This window comes from Coregonus clupeaformis, chromosome 28 (genome assembly GCF_020615455.1).
Source record: "Coregonus clupeaformis isolate EN_2021a chromosome 28, ASM2061545v1, whole genome shotgun sequence".
Lineage (NCBI taxonomy): Eukaryota > Metazoa > Chordata > Actinopteri > Salmoniformes > Salmonidae > Coregonus > Coregonus clupeaformis.
Window position 1 is genome coordinate 6,081,498 of NC_059219.1, and position 27,388 is coordinate 6,108,885.

Below are 27,388 nucleotides of genomic sequence, written 5' to 3' on the forward strand. Positions count from 1 at the left end.
TGGTTCTGAAATGAAAGTCTTTATTGTTTAGATGTTTTTAATAACGTGGGTGGGACAGAACCAGATACTGTATTTCACGTGTAATACCCACAGAATACATTTCTCTCTGAATCCAATTCATTTTGATTCTAGCCAATGAACCCTGTCCAGGTCTTTGAGGGAGGCTGAAACCAAACTGTAACATGGAAGTGAAGAGTAAACTGGTATCTGCCACCTGCTGTACAAAATATTACTGTCTCATTAGTAGGGTTGCAAAATCCTGGTTGGAGGAATCATGGAATTCCTGCTTGTTCGCTCATGTAATTATAGGATTATTCTAACCAGGATTTCTGAAAAAACTGGGAATTTGGGGAAGGTTATCAGAATTTTGCAACTCTACTCATGAGACAGGGTTCTCTGAGCCTGGACAGGTCATTGTTTTATTGATCTTTCTCATGGTGCTTCAGTAGTCTGTGTGTTGTGTGAGAGGATGTGTGGATGATCAGAGTTTATGGTTGAGAGTGTAGGGGATTGTGTAGTTCTTACATGGTGGTACGTGTGGTCTGTGAGTGTGTGAGGCCTTTGCTTCATTCTGTCAGAGATCTGTCACACACACACAGGAGGGACAGGTGTGTTAGACATTGACTGTTCAAGTGACTATAGGTCCTGGATAGGCAACAAGAACATGAGTCCATATGAGCCCCGAACTGTGTGTGACGTGTGTGTGTGTGTGTCTAAAAGGAATCATCTATCCTCTCTACATCATTTGTGAAGCATTCTAGCATTGTCATTTTCTCATTGTTCATCACAGTTGCCTTTGTTGCATGGAAATCCTTTTTACAGTTTCTATATTGTTGTTGCTGTTTTGATGTACTTTTTAATTTGTGTTTTGAAAGCCAAAGGGTTCTTTTCAATTAGCCTGCACAAATATTGATTAAATTGTTTACTTTTTACAGTTCTGTTTTAATACTCTTGTTGTTGTTTTTGGGGAAAATACATCTGTTTACACCTGTATCTGAAAATATAGATTGCATATATAAATGCATATATCATTAATCTTTCTTGGTGAGTTTGGTTTTAAATGCAGTTTCTGGATTTACTATTTGGTCTCCTGTGATGTTTCTTACATTTTGATTCATAACTATTAAATAGAACATATCACCTTTACTTATTTATTTATTCTGCCAAATACAGGTAAACACTATATATTGTTTTAATTGAAGTTATACACTTCAAGGAACCGACCAAGGAGATAAGGAGAGGACAGGACGAGGCTACTTGAGTTACCTCAGGGGAGGAAGAGGCTACTTGAGTTACCTCAGGGGAGGAAGAGGCTACTTGAGTTACCTCAGGGGAGGAAGAGGCTACTTGAGTTACCTCAGGGGAGGAAGAGGCTACTTGAGTTACCACAGAGGGGAGGAAGAGACTACTTGAGTTACCACAGGGGTAGGAAGATGCCACTTGATTTACCACAGGGGAGGACGAGGCGAGTTACCACAGGGAGGAGGAAGAGGCTAGTTGAGTTACCACAGGGAGGAGGAAGAGGCTAGTTGAGGTACCACAGGGAGGAAGAGGCTAGTTGAGTTACCACAGGGAGGAGGAAGAGGCTAGTTGAGGTACCACAGGGAGGAGGAAGAGGCTAGTTGAGGTACCACAGGGAGGAGGAAGAGGCTAGTTGAGGTACCACAGGGAGGAGGAAGAGGCTAGTTGAGTTACCACAGGGAGGAAGAGAGGCTAGTTGTGCCTAGGCCTACAGAAGGGACTAGGGTTCGAGTGCATTGGTACAGGGTCCATGTCAGCAAATGTTGTATATTCAGACCTCTGGTGAGAACATGTTCTATAGCTTACATTCACAGAATCATTTCAACCTGGACGTTGACCACCACTCAGTATTCAAACAATATAGAAATCATAATAGTGGGGCTTACTTATTTCAACCTGTTCAGAACACAAAACCCAAATTACCAGAAGAGAGAAACAATAGGCAGTCACACAGTCCTGGACAAAGAGGGGGATGTGGGAGGGAGAGGAGGCATACTGTATGCTTTTACAGTAGAGCTGTATTGAGCAGGTGATACTGGAACTATCCTGAAGGGTGGACTGTAGGAGTGGTGTGGTGGAGAGATTCTGCTTTCCATAGGGAGAGCACCGAGCTAGTCTGTTCCAGACTGGCATAAACCCTGGAGGGAGGGAGAGGAGGGGGGGGGTGCAGCAGCGCACACCCAGAGCCAGTGAACAGAATGTTTCATAACCAGTGGTGACTGGTGTGTCCATGTTCCAGAGTGTAGAAGAATATAATAGAGAAAGATCAGGAGCTGAGAGAACGCCCCCTGGTGTTGGTAGTGTTGATGTCACTATAGGAGGAGCTCTCTGTCCACTCACACCCAGTCCAACACTGGTCTGATCCTCACCCTTCTCCTCTTCCTTTCCTCTACTCCTCTGGGATTGACCTGACCCCTCTTCCTCTACTCCTCTTTCTATCACTTCTTGGCCATAGAGCCATGCACCCCCAGCGTCCTCTCCCCCAGGCCATGCCCTCCTCCCTCGGGCAGAACCTGCGTGACATGGCCATGGGCCTAGGCAGAGGGAAGAACTTACTGGGTGGGAACATCGCCTACGGCTTCATCCAGTCCCTCAAGGAGTGCCTCTACTTCGTACTCTGCTGCTGGTGCATCAAGGAGATACTGGACTGACTGACCGATGACTGAGACACTACGAGAGGGAGAGAGAGGTACGAGGGTGAGGTTCTCTTTCCTGCTTGTCTCTCTGGATGTGTTTCTCTCTTCCTCCTTGTCACTCCTTTTCTCCTCTGTTTTTCTCTCACCAGCTATGATGTTATACGCAGCGTGTGAAGCGGTGTAAGTATCAGTCTCTTGTCATTACATACAGTAGATACTGTACATAGTTTGGCAAACATCTATTTTGGCATCAATCTTTTTTCTGACATAATTTCCTTTCAGCTACGGTATATGTTACCTATAAAATATTCCACCAAATATCTAGGACTGTAGTATGTTGTGGTTTACATGTTGTAGAATATGGCCCTGGTGTATGTGTGTGGATTTTCTTTTCTTAGTGCCCATGATGCAGTTCTATATTCCTGTCTGGAGGCTTGAGAAACTGATGTGCTGCCTAGTGTATCGGAGGACCTCTGTTATTCTCTGATCCTGAGTCAGTCAGTCTGGAGACCTGCAGTGCAGTGTGTGTGGCATCATATTAACACCAATCAGCTGATCATAGACCTGTGGAGAAACCAAACCTGTGAGGCAGTGGACATGGTTTTTGATGCTGCTTAGGTCACATTTAATTCCAGGTTTTATTCATTTCTGTACAATCTTAATATGCAAGGAATAAAAAGGATTGTAATATCTGATTTTTTTGTCTGTGCTATCAAAAGTCAGATTGTGTGTGTAAAATTAAATATAAATAATAAATAAATAAATAAAAGTATAGCCTGTCTTCAGCATCTGCCAATGTCATCAGTGTTAGGTAGCACCACAATGTCGGAATGCATTGCGTATGGTATATTTTGCATATCCACTCTTATCACCTGCGTGTGTCAATCAATCTGAACGTGTGCGCATCGAGCGACACGAGAGAGCGATGTCATTGGTCGAGATGGCCAGTGAGGGGTGGGACATCAGAGAATGCCCTCCCCGGGTTGGAAAAGAGAGCGTGCAAGTGTAAAAGCGTGAGCAAGTGTAAAAGCGACTCTTCCAAGTTCCAAAGTTGGATGGATCCAATTAATTTGACGGATAGAGATTGATACACAATTGCCATTAAGAAAAGCGACGCGTTTAGAGGTAAGTGGAATATGCATAGACTATGGTTAGAAAATGGGATGTTACTTTGTGTTCTTGTTACCATTTTGTCGTTAGATGTTACTGGTTCCTGGTTCTCGACAGGTTAAAGTACTTTTCTGGATTTTCGGTGGAAGGGATTAAAGTTTTCTATAGAAGTAGGTTAGCAGATTCTGATGTCTTTAATGGAATAGTATATGTTGTATAACTGATGTGGTAAAGTTTCAGTATCCTTTACTTCTATATTCTGTTGTCACCGATGGTTACAATGTTTCACTCGGTGATGATTTTTTCCTGGGTTCAGTGAAGATGCGGTGTACATTTCAGAGTACACACCACCTTTGTCAACACGGTGAGATGGGTTAACATATGCAAATTAGGTGTCAGGGAGTGATGATTAATTGCCAGGCATAGGTTGAACACTTACATTTGTTTAAACATTTTACAGCCTAGCATCGACTAGACAAGGCCAGCAGTGTAACGTTGTGACCATTTTTGGTCATTTTCTTTCGCGGAGAGAGATAAAGAGATATAATAATAGGCTATTGGCACACAGCAGACGGAAGAACCATTTGACAACTCAAAAATACATGTAATTTCATATTAAAGAGAATGAGAGAATCTCGTTTCAAAGGACATCGTTCTCTATTACCCAGGCCTATTAAGCAAATATAAAGAGGAAAAAGTGTAGTTTGCAGTGGGCGCTTGCTTAGGCCAAGTCTACTACCGCTGGCGTCGAAGCGTTTGTTAATTTGTGAAGCTGATGGGTCAAGAGTGTGTGTGAGAAGTTCGCTACTCTGCTGAGAGCTCCGTGGCTGCCAAATTAATACACCACTTCAGAGGTTTTGTCTAGAATGGATACAGTTTTAGTCTAAATTGACTTTTCGTAGCAGGTTTAGGAGTACTTATGCAGCAGGTTAGCTGAATGAAAATAGCAGGTTAGGAGAATTAGGTTAAGATTAGGAAAAGGTTTAGGGGTTAGCTAAAATGCAAAAATTGCAACTTTTGACTAAAATTGGACAAAAGCTGTATCCCATCTAGACATGACCCACTTCAGAGAGTACAGAAATGAGGGTCTCTTTCATTGACACCACATCTTTACCGATGTTTTTTAAACAAGCAAGATTTATTTTAGATACTGAATTCTAGGCTACTTACTGTAGGTCTAGAGAACATTTCCTCTTTATAGTGACAATTTTAGCATGTAAATCTTGGTGGGGCAAACTAAAAAAAAATAAGATACATGCCAGCAAAGCCACAACACAACAAAACACAAAACAATACATGAATTGCACTATAACGGTGACAAACTGTGCTTTCTTTTCAGCACCATGGAGTGAATCCTTACCACTGCTACACCTGGCTATCAGCAGAGCCTTGTATGGCAGCAAAACAGTTCATTCAACCTCATTTACTGCCTTTTAAAAAACAGCCGATATGGCTGACTTGCTTAAACAAATGTGGTTTCTACTGACATAAGGGGACAATGAGCGGATAAGAGGCAATCCATAATTTCGAGCTAGGATGGACGTAGTCAATATAACTATTTGTTCAGCACTTTTGAAATGTACAGCGACAGAATTCAGAACATGGGGCGTTCCTACAGTATTCTCCCTGTACACCAAGTCAGAACCGTAGGATAAATAAAGGGGGCATATAAGCAGACAATGAAAGCTCTTACAAAATTCGATGATAACATTCCTCTAAAACAGGCTATGGGCTACATGTGCACCACCAAGTCAGAAGAGAAGGCTAAACTATGAGGGGGGAAAGGGACCAAATTATTAGGGTGAGGCACATGGGCTACTAACAGCTTACTACACAACATATTACTTTCTTAGCTACAGTATACATATCTCCCTGGCATATTACATAATTTATGCAGCAGCATACAAGACATTTTTGGACTTACCTTGTTGTGCTCACGTGAACAGGAAGGTGGTGCAGCTGTCCTGCGTTGGCACATTTTGTCATCAAAGTCTGTCATTCTCTGGATTTATGGTGCTTTCAAGACAACTGGGAACTCGGAAAACAATAAGGTCGAATCATGAAGTCAGTGATCTTCAGGTCGGAGCTCTAGAAAGAGGCCCGAGTTCCCGACTTGTTTTTTCGGTTGAATGACCGTTCAAAACATATTTTCCCAGTCGGAGCTCGTTTTTAAAAATGATTTCCCAGTTGTCTTGAACTCACTGAAGTCTTCGTTTTCCCAGTTCTGAGTTTCCAGTTGTTTTGAACGCGGCAGAAGTCATGCTGGCTTGACAGCATGGCTAATGTATTCAACCTTTTTATGGCCCATGGTGTTGAATGTTTATCCTTTTAAGCTTGGAAAAGAGACCCTTACACCCAGACTTGGACCACACACGCACTCCACTGAATAACAGGCTAGTGATTGCTTTGCAAATGCCTGCAGTTAGCCACTGATTCCTTCCAAACCCCTCATTGTTAAATGTGCGATTTCCAACTTGTTGTGTAATGTTTATGTCCAATGGCCGATGAGCACCGATACATTTTATCTATCATTTCTCTTCATATGACAAGGTTTGAAAAGGATTTGCCAGTAGAATGTCGACTTGATTATTGATGATGACTGCTTGTCTAGCTTGCTAGCTAAGATTTTGAAAGTATGATGTTGACATGATCAGTCCAATCAAAGCTATGGTAGACATAACATGATTTACGTCATTTTATCTGTGGCCAATGACCTTGAGCCTTCTTGGATGGGCACTTCTAATGTAACTCTATGGCAGCACCCAAGGGGCTTGAATTTTCGAGGTCTCCCCGTAGATTTTGCGGCGACGTAGTGTCCCCATTAGTGACCGAACGCTGAGCCAATCACGGCGCAACTAGAGAACAACCCCTGCCCCACTACCACAGAAAGCACTGAGCTAGGCTGAAATGCCTGCGTTTTGGAGCTGCCTTACTCAAGAAAGCAAAAAAGAGACCATGTTTGTATGCAGCTTTATTAACTCAATTTCTTTTCTTTTTTATACAAAGTTTGCAAACTGACGTGACATGTATTAATGCCAAAATAAAATGCAAAACAGATATACACTACCGTTCAAAGGTTTGGGGTCACTTAGAAATGTCCTTGTTTTCGAAAGAAAAGCAATTTGTTTTGTCCATTAAAATAACATCAAATTGATCAGAAATACAGTGTAGACATTGTTAATGTTGTAAATGGCAATTGTAGCTGGAAACGGCTGATTTGTTAATGGAATATCTACATAGGCGTACAGAGACCCATTATCAGCAACCATCAGTCCTGTGTTCCAATGGCACGTTGTGTTTGCTAATCCAAGTTTATCATTTTAAAATACTAATTGATCATTAGAAAACCCTTTTGCAATTATGTTAGCACAGCTGAAAACTGTTGTGCTGATTAAAGAAGCAATAGAACTGGCCTTCTTGAGACTAGTTGAGTATCTGGAGCATCAGCAATTGTGGGGTTCGATTACAGGCTCAAAATGGCCAGAAACAAAGAACTTTCTTCTGAAGCTCGTCATTCTATTCTTGTTCTGAGAAATGAAGGATATTCCATGCGAGAAATTGCCAAGAAACGGAAGATCTCGTACAACGCTGTGTACTACCCTCACAGAACAGCGCAAACTGGCTCTAACCAGAATAGAAAGAGGAGTGGGAGGCCCCGGTGCACAACTGAGCAAGAGGACAAATACATTAGTGTCCAGTTTGAGAAACAGACGCCTCACAGGTCCTCAACTGGCAGCTTCATTAAATAGTACCCACAAAACACCAGTCTCAACGTCAACAGTGAAGAGGCGACTCCAGGATGCTGACCTTCTAGGCAGAGTTGCAAAGAAAAAGCCATATCTCAGACTTGGATTAGCAAACACAACGTGCCATTGGAACACAGGACTGATGGTTGCTGATAATGGGCCTATGTAGATATTCCATTAACAATCAGCCGTTTCCAGCTACAATAGCCATTTACAACATTAACAATGTCTACACTGTATTTCTGATCAATTTGATGTTATTTTAATGGACAAAAAAAATGTTTTTCTTTGGAAAACAAGGACATTTCTAAGTGACCCCAAACTTTTGAACGGTAATATGTGTGTGTGTATGTCTGTCTGTCTGTCTGTCTGTCTATCTATCTATCTATCTATCCATCTATCTGTTGAAGTCGGAAGTTTACATACACTTAGGTTGGAGTCATTAAAACTTGTTTTTCAACCACTCCACACATTTCTTGATAACAAACTATAGTTTTGGCAAGTCGGTTAGGACATCTACTTTGTGCATGACACAAGTCATTTTTCCAACAATTGTTAACAGACATATTATTTCATTTATAATTCACTGTATCACAATTCCAGTGGGTCAGAAGTTTACAAACACTAAGTTGACTGTGGCTTTAAACAGCTTGGAAAATTCCAGAAAATGATGTCATGGCTTCAGAAGCTTCTGATAGGCTAATTGACATCATTTGAGTCAATTGGAGGTGTACCTGTGGATGTATTTCAAGGCTTACCTTCAAACTCAGTGCCTCTTTGCTTGACATCATGGGAAAATCAAAATAAATCAGCCAAGACCTCAGAAATGTTTTGTAGACCTCCACAAGTATGGTTCATCCTTGGGAGCAATTTCCAAATGCCTGGAGGTGCCATGTTCATCTGTACAAACAATAGTACGCAAGTATAAACACCATGGGACCACGCAGCCGTCATACCGCTCAGGAAGGAGACGCGTTCTGTCTCCTAGAGATGAACGTACTTTGGTGCGAAAAGTGCCAATCAATCCCAGAACAACAGCAAAGGACCTTGTGAAGATGCTGGAGGAAACGGGTACAAAAGTATCTATATCCACAGTAAAATGAGTCCTATATCGACATAACCTGAAAGGCCGCTCAGCAAGGAAGAAGCCACTGCTCCAAAACCGCCATAAAAAAGCCAGACTACGGTTTGCAACTGCACATGGGGACAAAGATCGTCGTTTTTGGAGAAATGTCCTCTGGTCTGATGAAACAAAAATGGAACTGTTCGGCCATAATGACCATCGTTATGTTTGGAGGAAAAAGGGGGTGCTTGCAAGCCGAAGAACACCATCCCAACCGTGAAGCACGGGGGTGGCAGCATCATGCTGTGAGGTTGCTTTGCTGCAGGAGGGACTGGTGCACTTCACAAAATAGATGGCATCATGAGGAAGGAAAATTATGTGAACATATTGAAGCAACATCTCAAGACATCAGTCAGGAAGTTAAAGCTTGGTCGCAAATGGGTCTTCCAAATGGACAATGACCCCAAGCATACTTCCAAAGTTGTGTCAAAATGGCTTAAGGACAACAAAGTCAAGGTATTGGAGTGGCCATCACAAAGCCCTGACCTCAATCCTATAGAACATTTGTGGGCAGAGCTGAAAAAGCGTGTGCGAGCAAGGAGGCCTACAAACCTGACTCAGTTACAACAGCTCTGTCAGGAGGAATGGGCCAAAATTCCCCCAACTTATTGTGGGAAGCTTGTGGAAGGCTACCCGAAATGTTTGACCCAAGTTAAACAATTTAAAGGCAATGCTACCAAATACTAATTGAGTGTATGTAAACTTCTGACCCACTGGGAATGTGATGAAATAAATAAAAGCTGAAATAAATCATTCTCTCTACTGTTATTCTGACATTTCACATTCTGAAAATAAAGTGGTGATCCTAACTGACCTAAAACAGGGAATTTTTACTAGGATTAAATGTCAGGAATTGTGAAAAACAGAGTTTAAATGTATTTGGCTAAGGTGTATGTAAACTTCCGACTTCAACTGTATACACACACACAGTACCAGACAAAAGTTTGGACACCTACTCATTCAAGGGTTTTTCTTTATTTTTACTATTTTCTACATTGTAGAATAATAGTGAAGACATCAACTATGTAGTAACACATATGGAGTCATGTAGTAACCAAAAAAGCTGTTCAACAAATCAAAATGTATGTTATTTTAGATTCTTCAAAGTAGCCACCCTTTGCCTTGATGACAGCTGATAGCTTTGCACACTCTTGGCATTCTCTCAACCAGCTTCACCCGGAATGCTTTTCCAACAGTCTTGAAGGAGTTCCCACATATGCTGAGCACTTGTTAGCTGCTTTTCCTTCACTCTGCGGTCCGACTCATCCTAAACCATCTCAATTTGGTTGAGGTCGGGGATTGTGGAGGCCAGGTCATCTGATGCAGCACTCCATCACTCTCCTTCTTGGTCAAATAGCCCTTACACAGCCTGGAGGTGTGTTGGGTCATTGTCCTGTTGAAAAACAAATGCTGGTCCCACTAAGCCCAAACCAGATGGGATGGCGTATCGCTGCAGAATGATGTGGTAGCAATGCTGGTTAAGTGTGCCTTGAATTCGAAATAAATCACAGACAGTGTCACCAGCAAAGCACCATCACACCTCCTCCTCCATGCTTCACGGTGGGAACCACACATGCGGAGATCATCCGTTCACCTACTCTGCTTCTCACAAAGACACAGTGGTTGGAACCCAAAATCTCCAATTTGGACTCCAGACCAAAGGACATTTTCCGGATTGACTGACCTTCATGTCTTAAAGTAATGATGGACTGTTGTTTCTCTTTGCTTATTTGAGCTGTTCTTGCCATAATATGGACTTGGTCTTTTACCAAATAGGGCTATCTTCTGTACACCACCCCTACCTTGTCACAACACAACTGATTGGCTCAAACGCATTAAGAAGGAAAGAAATTCCACAAATTAACTTTTAACAAGGCACACCTGTTAACTGAAATGCATTCCAGGTGACTACCTCATGAAGCTGGTTGAGAGAATGCCAAGAGTGTGCAAAGCTGTCATCAAGGCAAAGGGTGGCTACTTTGAAGAATCTCAAATATAACAAGTATTTTGATTTGTTTAACACTTTTTTTTTTTTATTACTACATGATTCCATATGTGTTATTTCATACTGTATATATGTGGATTATTTTATTAGCTCTGCACCACCTGCCCTGAGTGACCGGTCGCCACTGCCTCTTTAAATGCTCCACAGTTGAAACAGTGGCGCGCATTCAGAATGCGTGTGCGTGTTTGAGTGATTCCCCAGGGCACTGTTCGCTCTCTCTCAGTCTTGGGAGTCTATCTCATTGGCTCTATATTTAGCTAGGCTAATATCTATATTTAAGTCATTTCACGATATGCTCCACAATGCTCCGTTGGCCCTAGGCGACGTTCAACAGTCCTCTCATGGGAAGACCCTGATTAGAAGACCTAAATTACTGTGGGACCGAGAAGAGACGTAGGGGACTGAAGTGTGTCATGCAGTGATCTGACAAAAGTGGCATGATTCAAGATGGTGTCAGACACAATGAAAAGAAGAAATCCCGTATTGGAAGTAGCCTAGAAAGTCCAACTTAATAGAAGAACATACTTTTTGAAAGTAGAAAGGACATGTTATAGGCTTTCAGTAAAACTTTAGCAGCAACACTTTAGTATGGCATGTATAAAGTTTATTGCGCCGTTTTATAACCCTATCCAGTATTTTCAGTCAGTTGGTTTCCGCTCCAGTAATTTAGGCCTGAGTGGAGGTGCCTCCCGCACTGCCTGGCCAAACAGCCAGACATAGAATCACAATGACTAGAATGGACTAGATCTAAAATCCACTATCCACCGAATGACACAGTAGAATTTGCCATTTGTGCATGTGTAGTAGAACTTTGAGAAAGGCACAATAAAAGAAGAGATGATGTAGTTGGCATCAATTAATCGAACATTTAAAAAAAATACTGGGCCTTCCTACACCTAATATGGCTCCCGGTGTAGGCCCACCCACTACCCACCATGGACCGCTGCTTTGGGAATGTCTATTCTACTAATTCTAATTCTAATTCTACAATGGCCCCAGCCATAGCAACCCCTGTTTCTGCCAAAGCATGCATCAGCCAGTCAAAAGCCAGGGTAGCCACGAAGCTAGCAACACACACTATACTACTAATGAAGGACTGAATACACTCACAGGAGTGTGCACTTCATGTACACACACACACACACACACACGCAAGAACAGAGGGTGTAAATGAATTTGAGCAGCAGATTGAGGAGTGGAACAATACTGTAGCATACTGATGCTTTAGGGCCTTCAGTAGCAGATTGAGGAGTGGAACAGTACTGTAGCATACTGATGCTTTAGGGCCTTCAGTAGAAGATTGAGGAGTGGAACAGTACTGTAGCATACTGATGCTGTAGGGCCTTCAGTAGCAGATTGAGGAGTGGAACAGTCCCTTAGCATACTGATGCTGTAGGGCCTTCAGTAGAAGATTGAGGAGTGGAACAGTACTGTAGCATACTGATGCTGTAGGGCCTTCAGTAGCAGATTGAGGAGTGGAACAGTCCCTTAGCATACTGATGCTTTAGGGCCTTCAGTAGCAGATTGAGGAGTGCGACAGTACTGTAGCATACTGATGCTGTAGGGCCTCCAGTAGCAGATTGAGGAGTGGAACAGTCCCTTAACATACTGATGCTGTAGGGCCTCCAGTAGAAGATTGAGGAGTGGAACAGTACTGTAGCATACTGATGCTGTAGGGCCTTCAGTAGCAGATTGAGGAGTGGAACAGTACTGTAGCATACTGATGCTGTAGGGCCTTCAGTAGCAGATTGAGGAGTGGAACAGTACTGTAGCATACTGATGCTGTAGGGCCTCCAGTAGCAGATTGAGGAGTGGAACAGTACTGTAGCATACTGATGCTGTAGGGCCTCCAGTAGCAGATTGAGGAGTGGAACAGTCCCTTAGCATACTGATGCTGTAGGGCCTTCAGTAGCAGATTGAGGAGTGGATCAGTCCCTTAGCATACTGATGCTGTAGGGCCTCCAGTAGAAGATTGAGGAGTGGAACAGTACTGTAGCATACTGATGCTGTAGGGCCTCCAGTAGCAGATTGAGGAGTGGAACAGTACTGTAGCATACTGATGCTGTAGGGCCTCCAGTAGAAGATTGAGGAGTGGAACAGTACTGTAGCATACTGATGCTGTAGGGCCTCCAGTAGAAGATTGAGGAGTGGAACAGTACTGTAGCATACTGATGCTGTAGGGCCTCCAGTAGAAGATTGAGGAGTGGAACAGTACTGTAGCATACTGATGCTGTAGGGCCTCCAGTAGCAGATTGAGGAGTGGAACAGTACTGTAGCATACTGATGCTGTAGGGCCTTCAGTAGCAGATTGAGGAGTGGAACAGTACTGTAGAATACTGATGCTGTAGGGCCTCCAGTAGCAGATTGAGGAGTGGAACAGTACTGTAGAATACTGATGCTGTAGGGCCTCCAGTAGCAGATTGAGGAGTGGAACAGTCCCTTAGCATACTGATGCTGTAGGGCCTCCAGTAGAAGATTGAGGAGTGGAACAGTGATGAACTGTACTGTAACATACTGACGCTGAGCGGATGGTCGGGGGGCCGGAACATAATTAAGCATTAAGGCTTGAGGGGGTGTGGTATGTGGCCAATATACCACGGCTAAGGGCTGTTCTTATGCATGACGCAACGCGGACTGCCTGGATACAGCCCTTAGCCGTGGTATATTGGCCATATACAGTGAGGGGGAAAAAAGTATTTGATCCCCTGCTGATTTTGTACGTTTGCCCACTGACAAAGACATGATCAGTCTAATTTTAATGGTAGGTTTATTTGAACAGTGAGAGACAGAATAACAACAACAAAATCCAGAAAAATACATGTCAAAAATGTTATAAATTGATTTGCATTTTAATGAGGGAAATAAGTATTTGACCCCTCTGCAAAACATGACTTAGTACTTGGTGGAAAAACCCTTGTTGGCAATCAGAGGTCAGACATTTCTTGTAGTTGGCCACCAGGTTTGCACACGTTTCAGGAGGGATTTTGTTCCACTCCTCTTTACAGATCTTCTCCAAGTCATTAAGGTTTCGAGGCTGACGTTTGGCAACTCGAACCTTTAGCTCCCTCCACAGATTTTCTATGGGATTAAGGTCTGGAGACTGGCTAGGCCACTCCAGGACCTTAATGTGCTTTTTCTTGAGCCACTCCTTTGTTGCCTTGGCCGTGTGTTTCGGGTCATTGTCATGCTGGAATACCCATCCACGACCCATTTTCAATGCCCTGGCTGAGGGTAGGAGGTTCTCACCCAAGATTTGACGGTACCTGGCCCTGTCCATCGTCCCTTTTGATGCGGTGAAGTTGTCCTGTCCCCTTAGCATAAAAACACCCCCAAAGCATAATGTTTCCACTTCCACGTTTGATGGTGGGGATGGTGTTCTTGGGGTCATAGACAGCATTCCTCCTCCTCCAAACACGGCGAGTTTAGTTGATGCCAAAGAGCTCCATTTTGGTCTCATCTGACCACAACACTTTCACCCAGTTCTCCTCTGAATCATTCAGATGTTCATTGGCAAACTCCAGACGGCCCTGTATATGTGCTTTCTTGAGCAGGGAGACATTGCGGGCGCTGCAGGATTTCAGTCCTTCACTTTTTTTCTTGGTGACTATGGTCCCTCATTGCCAAGATCCTCCCGTGTAGTTCTGGGCTGATCCCTCACCGTTCTCATGATCATTGCAACTCCACGAGGTGAGATCTTGCATGGAGCCCCAGGCCGAGGGAGATTGAATAATCGCACCAACTGTTGTCACCTTCTCATCAAGCTGCTTGGTGATGGTCTTGTAGCCCATTCCAGCCTTGTGTAGGTCTACAATCTTGTCCCTGACATCCTTGGAGAGCTCTTTGGTCTTGGCCATGGTGGAGAGTTTGGAATCTGATTGATTGATTGCTTCTGTGGACAGGTGTCTTTTATACAGGTAACAAACTGAGATTAGGAGCACTCCCTTTAAGAGTGTGCTCCTAATCTCAGCTCGTTACCTGTATAAAAGACACCTGGGAGCCAGAAATCTTTCTGATTGAGAGGGGGTCAAATACTTATTTCCCTCATTAAAATGCAAATCAATTTATAACATTTTTGACATGCGTTTTTCTGGATGTTTTTGTTGTTATTCTGTCTCTCACTGTTCAAATAAACCTACCATTTAAAATTATAGACTGATCATTTCTTTGTCAGTGGGCAAACGTACAAAATCAGCAGGGGATCAAATACTTTCTTCCCTCACTGTATGTATGTATGTACAGTTGAAGTCGGAAGTTTACATACACCTTAGCCAAATACATTTTAAACTCAGTTTTTCACAATTCCTGACATTTAATCCTAGTAAAAATTCCCTGTTTTAGGTCAGTTAGGATCACCACTTTATTTTCAGAATGTGAAATGTCAGAATAATAGTAGAGAGAATGATTTATTTCAGCTTTTATTTATTTCATCACATTCCCAGTGGGTCAGAAGTTTACATACACTCAATTAGTATTCGATAGCATTGCCTTTAAATTGTTTAACTTGGGTCAAACATTTCGGGTAGCCTTCCACAAGCTTCCCACAATAGGTTGGGTGAATTTTGGCCCATTCCTCCTGACAGAGCTGGTGTAACTGAGTCAGGTTTGTAGGCCTCCTTGCTCGCTTTTTCAGTTCTGCCCACAAATGTTCTATAGAATTGAGGTCAGGGATTTGTGATGGCCACTCCAATAACTTGACTTTGTTGTCCTTAAGCCATTTTGCCACAACTTTGGAAGTATGCTTGGGGCCATTGTCCATTTGGAAGACCCATTTTCAACCAAGCTTTAACTTCCTGACTGATGTCTTGAGATGTTGCTTCAATATATCCGCATAATTTTCCGTCCTCATGATGCCATCTATTTTGTGAAGTGCACCAGTCCCTCCTGCAGCAAAGCACCCCCATAGCATGATGCTGCCACCCCCGTGGTTCACGGTTGGGATGGTGTTCTTCGGCTTGCAAGCACCCCTTTTTCCTCCAAACATAACGATGGTCATTATTGCCAAACAGTTCTATTTTTGTTTCATCAGACCAGAGGACATTTCTCCAAAAACTAAGATCTTTGTCCCCATGTGCAGTTGCAAACCGTAGTCTGGCTTTTTTATGGCGGTTTTGGAGCAGTGGCTTCTTCCTTGCTGAACGGCCTTTCAGGTTATGTCGAGATAGGACTCGTTTTACTGTGGATATAGATACCTTTCTACCCGTTTCCTCCAGCATCTTCACAAGGTCCTTTGCTATTGTTCTGGGATTGATTTGCACTTTTCGCACCAAAGTACGTTCATCTCTAGGAGACAGAACGCGTCTCCTTCCTGAGCGGTATGACGGCTGCGTGGTCCCATGGTGTTTATACTTGCGTACTATTGTTTGTACAGATGAACGTGGTACCTTCAGGCGTTTGGAAATTGCTCCCAAGGTTGAACCAGACTTGTGGAGGTTTATCATTTTTTTCTGAGGTCTTGGCTGATTTTCTTTGGATTTTCCCATGATGTCAAGCAAAGAGGCACTGTGTTTGAAGGTAGGCCTTGAAATACATCCACAGGTACACCTCCAATTGACTCAAATGATGTCAATTAGCCTTTCAGAAGCTTCTAAAGCCATGACATCATTTTCTGGAATTTACCAATCTGTTTAAAGGCACAGTCAACTTAGTGTATGTAAACTTCTGACCCACTGGAATTGTGATACAGTGAAATATAAATGAAATAATCTGTCTGTAAACAATTGTTGGAAAAATGACTTGTGTCATGCACAAAGTAGATGTCCTAACCGACTTGCCAAAACTATAGTTTGTTAACAAGAAATTTGTGGAGTGGTTGAAAAAATGAGTTTTAATGACTCCAACCTAAGTGTATGTAAACTTCCGACTTCAACTGTATGTATGTGTGTTATTTATTTATTTATTTATTTATATTATATATAGCTCAGAAAACTTGGAGGGGGTGGGGGGGCAAATAAAACCACCCACGGGCCAAATTCATCCCGCAGTCCGCCAGTTGGGGAACCCTGCTGTAGGGTCTACAGTAGAAGAATGAGGAGTGGAACAGTTATGAACTGTACTGTAGCATACTGACGCTGTATACGGGCCTTCAGTATCTCTACATAAAGCCTACAGCAATACTATTCATATTCAGGCCTTGGGGGCCACTGCAGTACTGGTGCCTTTCACCTCTCTCTGGCCCTTACTCTATCAATCAATGTAATGTAATCGCCCATGACAGACACACACTTGGTTTCCCAGGTTTAAATCAGTTAAAGGAAAGAATGAAAACCAGTAGAACTGTGGACCTTGAGGCCAGGATTTCAATATTACTGGCCTACTGTAGGCCTATCTATATCCTGTGCTGAAGTATCCTGTGTTTGAGTTGCAGGTGCTGGACATAGCCACTAGGGGGCAATGTCTGACAGCAGTGGTGCTGCCAACAGCAATAGCTGGACTGTCCTTACAGCTGAGGTACGCTCTCTTCACTGCTTTGTGTGTGTGTGTGCACTGCAGAGTTTGCACAAGTTTGAGTTTTGAACACTTAAGTAAGAAAAAAACTAGTTTTTCTAATGGGATTAAATGTGTCACCATATGGGTCAATTCAATAATGTGTGTGTGTCTCAGGAGACTGTTGCTGAGACGCTGAGGCCTGTAGAGGAGGGAACGGAGCATCATGAAGATACACCAAGTCATACTGCTACAGAGAAACCTACAGGTACACCAAGTCATACTGCTACAGAGAAACCTACAGGTACACCAAGTCATACTGCTACAGAGAAACCTACAGGTACACCAAGTCATACTGCTACAGAGAAACCTACAGGTACACCAAGTCATACTGCTACAGAGAAACCTACAGGTACACCCAGTCATACTGCTACAGAGAAACCTACAGGTACACCAAGTCATACTGCTACAGAGAAACCTACAGGTACACAACACATACAGTGAGCTCCAAAAGTATTGGAAATGTTTTGTTTTGTCTCTGTACTCCAGCACTTTGGATTATACAATGACTATGAGGTTAAAGTGCAGACTGTCAGCTTTAATTTGAGGGTAGGTTCATACATATCGGGTGAACCGTTTAGAAATTACAGCACTTTTTGTACATAGTCCCCCTATTTTAGGGGACAAATTCACTTATCTGTATTAAAGTAGTCAAAGGTTTAGTATTTGATCCCATGTTACTAGCACACAATGATTACATCAAGCGTGTTGGATGCATTTGCTGTTTGTTTTGGTTGTGTTTCAGATTATTTTGTGTCCAACAGAAATGAATGGTAAATAATATATTGTGTCGTTTTGAAGTCACTTTTATTGTAAATAAGAATAGAATGTTCCTAAACACTTGTACATTCATGTGGATGCTACCATGATTACGGATAGTCCTGAATGAATCGTGAATAATGATGAGTGAGAAAGTTACAGACGCTCAAATATCTTACCCCCCAAAAAATGCTAACCTCATTACACATTTACATTTTAGTCATTTAGCAGACGCTCTTATCCAGAGCGACTTAGAGTTTTTATTTTGTATTTTTTTCATACTGGCCCCTCATGGGAATCGAACCCACAACCCTGGCATTGCAAGCGCCATGCTCTACCAACTGAGCTACACGGGGCCCATGTACAATAACCTCCCCTGTTATTGTAATGGTGAGAGGTTAGCATGTCTTTGGGGAATTATATTTGTGCGTCTAACTTTCTGACTCAAAATTATTCACCATCCATAACCATGGTAGCATCCACATTAACGTAGAAATGTTTAGTGTTTTATGTTTTTATTTACAGTAAAAGTGACTCCAAAATGACACAATACATTATTTACCATTCATTTCTATTGAGCACAAAATGATATGAAACATAAACAAATAAACTGCAAATGCATCCAACAACCATGCAATCATTGCGTGCTAGGAATATGGGACCAAATACTAAACTTTTGCCTAATTTAATACACATATAAGTGACTTTGTCCCAATACTTTTGGTCCCCTAAAATGGGGGGAATATGTACAGAAAGTGCTGTAATTTCTAAACGATATGGATGAAAATACCCTCAAATTAAAGTTGACAGTCTGTACTTTAACCTCATAGTCACTGTATCATTTCAAATCCAAAGTGCTGGACTACAGATCCAAAACAACAAAAAATCAACTGTCCCAATACTTTCGGAGCTCACTGTGTTGTAACATGAGAACCTACAGGTACACAACACATACTGCAACAGTGGTGATTTTGGCATGTAAATCTTGGTGGGGCAAACTCAAAAAGTTGTATTTTATTCGATGCATGCCAGCAAAGCCACAACACAACACTAAACAATTAATTAATTGCACTATAACAGTGACAAATGGTGCCCACAAACTGTTAGGGCCTACATAAAGCTGTCCCAACAGCAGAGCTTTCTTTTCAGCACCATGGAGTGAATTCTTACCACTGCTACACCTGGCTATCAGCGGAGCCTTGACTGGCAGCGAAACAGTTCATTCAGCCTCATTTTAGTGCCTTTAAAAAAATAAACTGATATGGCTGACTTGCTTAAACAAATGTTGTTTCTACTGACAATTGAGATGTACAAACTATGCCATAAGGGAACGATGAGCGGATAAGAGGCAATCCGTAATATCGATTAAGACATTAATGAGTGAGCTAAGACAGACGTAGTCAATATAACAATTTGTTCAGCACTTTTGAAATGTACTGCGACAGAATTCAGAACATGGGCCGTTCTTACAGTATTCTCCCTGTACACAAAGTCAGAACCGTAGGATAAATAAAGGGCAGACAATGAAAGCTCTTACAATATTCGATGATGACATTTCTCTAAAACAGGCTACCGGCTACATGTCCACCACCAAGTCAGAACAGTAGGCTAAGTTATGAGGGGGAAAGGGACCAAATTATTAGGGTGAGGCACATGGGCTACTAACAGATGATGGTCCTCTGTAGCTCAATTGGTAGAGCATGGCGCTTGTAATGCCAGGGTAGTGGGTTCGATCCCCGGGACCACCCATACGTAAAAATGTATGCGCACATGACTGTAAGTTGCTTTGGATAAAAGCTTCTGCTAAATGGCATATAATAATAATAATAATAATAATAATAATAATAATAATAACAGCTTACTACACAACATACACTTAGTATTCCTTTCTTAGCTACAGTATACATATCTCACTGGCATATTACATCATTTATCACTTTTTTGGACTCACCTTGTTGTGCTGTGCTCACTTGAACAGGAAGGTGGTGGTCCTTCTTGTGAGCAAATGTTGTCATCAAAGTCTGTAATTCTCTGGATTTATGATGCTTTCAAGACAACTGGGAAAAAAAGAAGGTTGAATCATGACGTCAGTGATCTTCAGGTTGGAGCTCTAGAAAGCAGCTCGAGTTCCCGACTTGGAATTCCAAGTTGGATGACCGTTCAAAATGTATTTTCCCAATTGTCTTGAACTAACTCAAGTCTGAGATTTCCCAGTTCCGAGTTTCCAGTTGTTTTGAACACGGCAGAAGTCATGCTGGATTGACAGCATGGCCAATGTATTCAACCTTTTCTGGCCCGTGGTGTTGCATGCGAATGTTTATCCTTTTAAACCTGGAAAAGAGACCTTTAAACCCAGACTTGGACCACACACCCTTTCCACTGAATAGCAGGCTAGTGATTGCTTTGCAATGCTTCCAGTTAGCCACTGATTCCTGAATTTGCAATTTCCAACTTGTTCTGTAATATTTATGGCCGATGAGCACCGATACGTTTTATCTGTAATTTATCTTCATATGATAAGGATTGAAAATGATTTGACAGTAGATTGTCAACTTGATTCATGATGATGACTGCTTGTCTAGCTTGCTAGCTAAGATTTTGAAAGTATGATGTTGACATGATCAGTCCAATCAAAGCTACGGTAGATCTAACGTGATTTGACGTCATTCTATCTGTGGCCAATGACCTTGAGCCTTCTTGGATGGGCACTTCTAATGTAACTCTATGGCAGCACCCAAGGGGCTTGAATTTGACGTATAAGGAGAGACTTTATTATTTCTTCAAACAATTATACTTTATTTATCGATTTAATTATTGCAATAATGAAGCTGGTCGGTCATGCACTCTGAGGTGTAAGGCAGAGAGCTCGAAGACACAAGGAGTACAGAAGCCTTATATAGCGAAGCTGTCTTATGCAAGTATGTACAAAACACGTGATCTTGGTATGTGTGTGGGGGACGAGACGAAACTGGGGTACAAGGTACAGACTAACTGTGAAAAAGGTTGCCTCATTCTGTAGCATCTGCTGATTATTCTAATCCACCAGACACCGTTCCTCAAAAGTAGATGAATGGTTCACCAAACCGGGCAAGCGAGCGCCTTTCGCTTTCTGCCTAGATTATGTGGGGTTTCTCACCCACACACATACACAAGCATGAACCTTTCGCCCAGCAACATGAATGACGGGTCGCCACTTCACTGCAATAGGATAACCTACAGGCACTAATACTTTTATACTACTTAATGTCTAACATGCCTCTCCCTGTGTGTCTGTCTATCAGAGAGTAGGCCTGGGGAGGATGCAGTGTCTGCTGAAGAGTCTCACTCTGTGGAGCCACAGCAGGTTAGAGCTCCATCTCTATTGACACCCCACCTAGGATCATATCTATCTAGGGGAAACACTGACTGGTCTTGCACACTAACAACTGTGTTTCACATCCATCCCCAGGTGACCCAGGAAACACAACCAGAGAGAGGCAAGGATCACACCCCTGTTGTAGAGAGTCACACCCATGAGCCTACCCATGACCTTCCCTCTGACCCTGCCCTTGACTCCACCTCTGCTAGTGTTGCTCCTCCGAGCTCTCCGTTAGAAGTCCCTGCCCCCACAGGCCCTGACCCAGATACACACAGCCAATCCAGAAGCCTGCCTGGGAGCCCGGCCCCTCCCATCTCTGACCCTGATTCGTTCTCTGACTCCTACACCCACATTAGCTCCTCCCCTGACCTTGAAGAACACCCTGCCTTGCTGCTCAACACTGAGCCACCGGAAGAGGGGTATATACAGGATGTGCATCATCATTATGAGGAGGGGCTTGGGCAGTCTGATCTGTCGGAGGTCGGGGTCAAGACAGGTGAGACTCAAGGCATCTGTCTGGAGCACCGTAACAACATTACCTTCACTGTCACCTCCTCAAATTGTAGTTTGTGAACTATCCCTTTAAAGCTCATGTTCAGTGGCTTTAACTCCTCTCTTTCTCCCTGGGCCAGACTCCCATCTGGAAGCAGAGGTGTTGGGGGAGGAGAAGGGTGAGGAGGAAGGGGTATCAGGGGTGAGGAGGAGGAGGGGGTCTCTCCTGGCAGCTCTGGAGCGGATCGGGAGGAAAGAGGAGGAGGAAGAGGAGGAGGATGAATTCCGTATTCCGCAGAAGAGGGAGGAAGAGGAGACTGGTTTCTCTCTGAACAAGTGCATCCTGGGAGCTGTCATCCTGCTGGGCCTCGGAACCATCTTCTTCTCAGGTGTGTGTCACCACAGTTTCTGTTACCATGGTAACATACATAATGGTTACCTGGAAGTGACCTGTGTACGACCTACACACACCTGTGCCTGTCTCTTCTCTATGACGGTAACACAATGTGCTAAACATAATCATGAATGATTAGACTAAAGGGATTTCTCACCCACATCACAGCTAGTCAGTAGTGTGTTGGTTGATTCAGTAGTGGTCACAGATAAAGGTCTATCTGAGACTGTATTATGCCTACAGGTGTCTTCATGGACCTGGACGATGGTAGGTTGTGTGTGTGTGTGTGTGTGTGTGCCAGAGGAAAAGAGGAGTGTTATGCGATTAACACTCCCATGCTTGGTTAACAGTGCTCCACTCTTTCCCAAAATGCACTGCTCTACATCCTTGTGTTGTGTTATGATGGTGATAGTGTATCCTAGTGTTTCTGTGTTGTGTTATGATGGTGATAGTGCATCCTAGTGTTTCTGTGTTGTGTTATGATGGTGATAGTGCATCCTTGTGTTTCTGTGTTGTGTTATGATGGTGATAGTGCATCCTTGTATTTCTGTGTTGTGTTATGATGGTGATAGTGCATTCTAGTGTTTCTGTGTTGTTATGATGGTGATAGTGCATCCTTGTGTTTCTGTGTTGTGTTATGATGGTGATAGTGCATCCTAGTGTTTCTGTGTTGTGTTATGATGGTGATAGTGCATCCTTGTGTTTCTGTGTTGTGTTATGATGGTGATAGTGCATCCTTGTGTTTCTGTGTTGTGTTATGATGGTGATAGTGCATCCTTGTGTTTCTGTGTTGTGTTATGATGGTGATAGTGCATCCTAGTGTTTCTGTGTTGTAGAATGATGTGTATTGTCCCCAATGATATATGTATTATATGTGCTATGTCTCTGGTTGTCCCCCATTGTCTTTGTGTTACGATGCATTATACTTGTGTTATAACAGTGTGTTATAATGCATTGTAATGTTCTGTCAGTCTTATAATGCATTATAACAGCTGTTTTCCTTCCAGAGGGGGACTATGACACCAGGGAGCTGAGAGAAACCGAGGTGGTGGGAAAGGTCAGCCTCTCACTCACTCACTCTCTATCTCAGTCTGTCTGTCTCTCTCTACCTACCTATCTATCTTATCCCATCCCCCTCTCTCTAACTTCAACATTTAACTGGAATGATTGGTCATCATGTACTTGATATTGTGTGAACTGTGTGTGTGTGTGTGTTGCCAAAGGAATGGCTGAATCCCGAGGTTCCTCTTCCACCACCTGTAGATGTTGACAGTATAGACCATCTGAATAAACTGGCTAAAGAAGACCCACAGATAGCTGTACTGCAAGCCCAACTCCTGGTAGGCCCCTCGCTGTGTCTGTCTGTCTCTCTCTTACACTCTCTCTATAGTTCTCTCTCTCGCTCGCTTGCTCTCGCTCTCTCTCTGACTTAATGTACAGCAGTGTGTATAAGCAGGTGTGTGTTTGTGCCGTGTGTGTGTATGCTGCCTATATTCTCAAAGGGTCCTCTTTGCTCTTTTTTTAATCAGGCACAGAAAGAGGAGCTAAAAGTAGCCCAGAAGCAGGCGGAGGATGGAGGGAGGGAGCGAAAGAAGAGGGAGGAGGTGGAGAAGGAGCACGGTAGGCTGAAGAAAGAGATGACGTCGCTCCCTGTCCTTCAGAAGGAGAATGAGAGGATGAAGAGAGAGCTGGAGTCTGTTCCTGTCTTACAGAAAGAACTAGAGACACTCAGAGCCAAAGTGACTGAACTAAAACACAGCACAGGTACTTAGGAGTAGACCTGGCTTCAAATACTATTTAACATAATTTAAAATACTGTACTTTAGCTGGGTTTGATTGAGAATGTCTGGCACATTGAACCAATAAAATTGTCTTAAAACTGCCAACCCTGCCCATCTGGTACTCCAGGCAGGCTGAAGTGATCACTAAAAGTATTTGGAAGATTTCCAATAGTATTTCAACGCACAGGTCTGTGTAGGAGACAGGGAGGGAGGGGGAGGTAGTGAATGAGAAGGAAGGAGGAAGAGGACGGGGGGGAAAAAGCTAGCTAGTGACACTAATAGCCACAGTGACTGAACTAACACACACATAACATGTACACAAACACAAAAATGTCTAATTCTCTTAATTTCTTTCCTTAGACAAAGAAGCAGCTCCACCGCCTGTCTCTGCCTCTGTCCCGCCCCCCTCTGGCCAAGCTGGGGATTACAGCCAGAACACAGCAGGAACGATAGAGGGGGAGGGCAAGAAACCAGGGGAGGGAGAGAAAACAGAGAAGAAGAAGAAGAAGAAAGAGTGGAAGAAGAAAACTGAGCAGGGAAAAGAATGGAAGGAGAAGGAAGAGAAGAAGGATTGGAATAAGGGAGGGAAGAAGGATTGGAAGGTAGAAAAAGAGTGGAAAAAGGGAAAATATGACCAGGAGAAAGAAGGTGAAGAATGGAAGGGAAAAGATGATAAGAAAGAGTGGAAGAAGAAAGAAGACAAGAAGGGAGAATGGAAGAAAGATAAATCAAGCAGAGGGGATGAGGGCAAGCCATGGAAGGCCAGGGAAGACAAGATAGAATGGAAGGAGAAGAGTGAGAAAAAAGACAGGAAGGAGGAGAAAGATTGGAAAAAGGCAAAACCTGAAAGATGGAGTGATAGCAAGTGGAAAGGTGAGAAGGAGTGGAAAAAAGGCAAGGATGAGTGGAAGGGAGAGAAGGAGTGGAAGGGAAAAGAGGAGAAACATCTCAAAGGTTGGGATGAGTGGAAGGGAGAGAAGAATGGAAAAGATGACAAAAATCTAAGGAATGGAGGATGGAATAAGGGCAGGGATGAGTGGAATGGAGAGAAGGAGTGGAAGAGAAAAGAGGAGAAACATCTCAAAGGTTGGGATGAGTGGAAGGGAGAGAAGAATGGAAAAGATGACAAAAATCTAAGGAATGGAGGATGGAATAAGGGCAGGGATGAGTGGAATGGAGAGAAGGAGTGGAAGAGAAAAGAGGAGAAGAATCAAATAAAAGGAGGATGGAATAAGGGCAAGGATGAATGGAAGGGAGACAAGGATGACTATAAGGACCGTGGCAAAGGATGGAAGGAGAGAGGAGAGAAAAAGGAGTGGAAGGGAGAGAAAGATTGGACAAAGAAAGACGGAAACAAAGACTGCAGTAAAGAGTGGAAGGGTAAGGACGACAGGAGAGAAAATGAGTGGTCTGATGGAAAGAAGAAGAAGAAGGAAGGATGGAAGGAGGAGAGAAACGGTGGGAACTGGAACAAGGACAGAGGAGATGACAAATACAAGAAGGACCACCACTACTCTAAGGAAGGTCAGAAAGAGAAAGAGAGGGGAAAGAGAGAAAAGGGTCCTCCTCAAACCCACCGCAGAGCCCCCCTGGAGCAACCTGACTACTGGAGCCACCAGAGAGAAAGACTGCAGCACAAACCCAACCCTCAAACCCACTGCAGCTCAGTGGAGGCCTGCGCCCAGGCAGAGGGGCTGCTCCCTGTCACCATGGCTGAGTTTGAAGCCCTGCTCCTGGGTTACCTGGCCAAGGCGGAGAGGGTGGGGGTGGAGACCTCCAAGAGGGAGGAGCTCAGTAAGCTAGCCAGGGAGTTCTTCAGGGACGGAGTGTTCGTTCACGACCAGATGAGCTTCAAGGACTTTGTGGAGGATGTGGATGACATCTTGGAGGATATGGTGGAGGGAGAGGAGGATGAGGAGGTAGAGGAGGAGATGGATGACTTTGAGGAAGAGGCAATGAACAGGTTTGCAGTTCCAGGGGGAGAAGAGAGGGAGAAATGGAAGAAGGAGAGTGGGAGAGGACGGGCGTGATGGAGTGAGAAAGGGAGTCAACGCATGTCAGGAAGAGAGGGAAGACGGAGGTGGAGGAAAAGAGATGGATGTGCTGCAAGGTAGATAGAATGTAGGAGGGAGCAACACACACACACACACACACACACACACAGTCTTGTATAACTAACCTTGTATAACTAACCTTGTATAACTAACCCATTCAAAATCCTATTTTCCCTAACCTGTACCCTAACCCTAACCTTAACTCTAAACCTAGCTCCTAACCCTAAAACTAACCCTAGCTCCTAACCCTAAATGTAATTGTAACACTAATTCTAACCTTAACCCTAAACCCCCTAGAAATAGCATTTGACCTTGGGGACTAGTTGGTCAAATGTTTGTTTGTTTACTATTCTGTGTGTGTGTGTGTGTGTGTAGACACACACACACAGTCTTCCACGCTATCTACTAATGTCTTTCATCTTAATAACCTAGCTACAACCTTTCTCTTCTCCATGGAGTCCTGGCCAACCACAATCAACATGCTATTTTCCATTTCAGCAGTTTGAAGGTCTGAATGAATAATGTATTACACACACACACACACACACACACACACACACACACACACACACAGGCAATCAATGCAGAGGGATATGTGAAGTTGTTGATGGGAGTAGAGCGAGAGAGAGACTAGCAGGCCAGTGGCACTGGGGAAACAGAGACCCAATCCAGCAGTCTTAACATAGCTAGTGGGAGGGGACTAGAACTTGTCTCTCAATGGCCAATCCCAAATCAACCCCTCACCTGACCTCTAACCTCTTACTGTCCCCAAGCACATAGGAAACCAAACCACCCAGGATCACTAGCCTAAAAACAGTGGTGTTACACTTGTCTGTTTCATAAAGAGGAGTGTATGTTTCCTCTCTGTAGATTACACTATGCATCATACACTGCCAAGTTAACCCTTTCACTGGCAGCTTGTAGCGTTGGTAGCTTTCAATCATGTCATATTTATTTATTATTAACTCTTTATTATTTTTGTGAGACGTGGTCTTTAAAAGTCATTTAAGGAATAGATTTACGAAGTGAGTGTGAACTACTGAGGAGGAGGAGTGAATGTAAACTGATGGTGATGCCGGTCTTTATTTTCATGTCAATGTTAAACATGTTGTAAATGGTGCACTAAAACACCACACACTTACAAAACATTTGAATGATATATTCCCACTTTTTTTTTAATAGGATATTAGAAATGTCGAAAGGCACATAAAATTGCTTTGGAGCAATGTAATATGTTGACCATGCATCCATCCTTTTGGGATAAAGAGGGAATGTATTGAAAACACTAAAACGTCTTTACTTTTGGTTATGTTGCAACAGTTATTATGAAGCAAAATCCTCATGGCACTTAAGATAACGATTGTCTTCAGGAAAGAAAACAGTTGGATGTTGTGGTTACACTTTACTTTACAGTCCTGTATTTACT

At 43.2% G+C, this 27,388-nt stretch overlaps 2 protein-coding genes across 5 annotated transcripts; both read left to right on the forward strand.

The window, feature by feature from the left end:
* The first annotated feature begins 2,278 nt into the window (after nt 1-2,278).
* LOC121542714 (lens epithelial cell protein LEP503-like) lies at nt 2,279-3,386 on the forward strand. 2 transcript variants are annotated; one of them, XM_041852218.2, is made up of 3 exons: nt 2,279-2,718; nt 2,807-2,837; nt 3,056-3,386. In XM_041852218.2, the coding sequence occupies exon 1, from the start codon at nt 2,481-2,483 to the stop codon at nt 2,670-2,672; it is 192 nt and encodes a 63-aa protein (XP_041708152.1). In that variant the 5' UTR covers nt 2,279-2,480; the 3' UTR covers nt 2,673-2,718; nt 2,807-2,837; nt 3,056-3,386. The 2 variants fall into 2 exon arrangements, with proteins under 2 accessions (XP_041708152.1, XP_041708151.1); XM_041852217.2 differs by having other exon boundaries at nt 2,285-2,710.
* Nucleotides 3,387-3,487: 101 nt separating this feature from the next.
* Nucleotides 3,488-26,112, forward strand: LOC121542712 (pre-B-cell leukemia transcription factor-interacting protein 1). Of its 3 annotated transcripts, none has more exons than XM_041852214.1 (11): nt 3,488-3,782; nt 17,006-17,088; nt 17,242-17,332; nt 21,165-21,226; nt 21,332-21,737; nt 21,874-22,122; nt 22,371-22,394; nt 23,135-23,184; nt 23,351-23,467; nt 23,657-23,891; nt 24,269-26,112. In XM_041852214.1, exons 2-11 carry the CDS (start codon nt 17,032-17,034, stop codon nt 25,936-25,938), a joined length of 2,961 nt encoding a protein of 986 aa, XP_041708148.1. In that variant the 5' UTR covers nt 3,488-3,782; nt 17,006-17,031; the 3' UTR covers nt 25,939-26,112. The 3 variants fall into 3 exon arrangements, with proteins under 3 accessions (XP_041708148.1, XP_041708150.1, XP_041708149.1); XM_041852216.1 differs by having other exon boundaries at nt 23,657-23,747; XM_041852215.1 differs by lacking the exon at nt 22,371-22,394.
* The last annotated feature ends 1,276 nt before the right edge of the window (nt 26,113-27,388 follow it).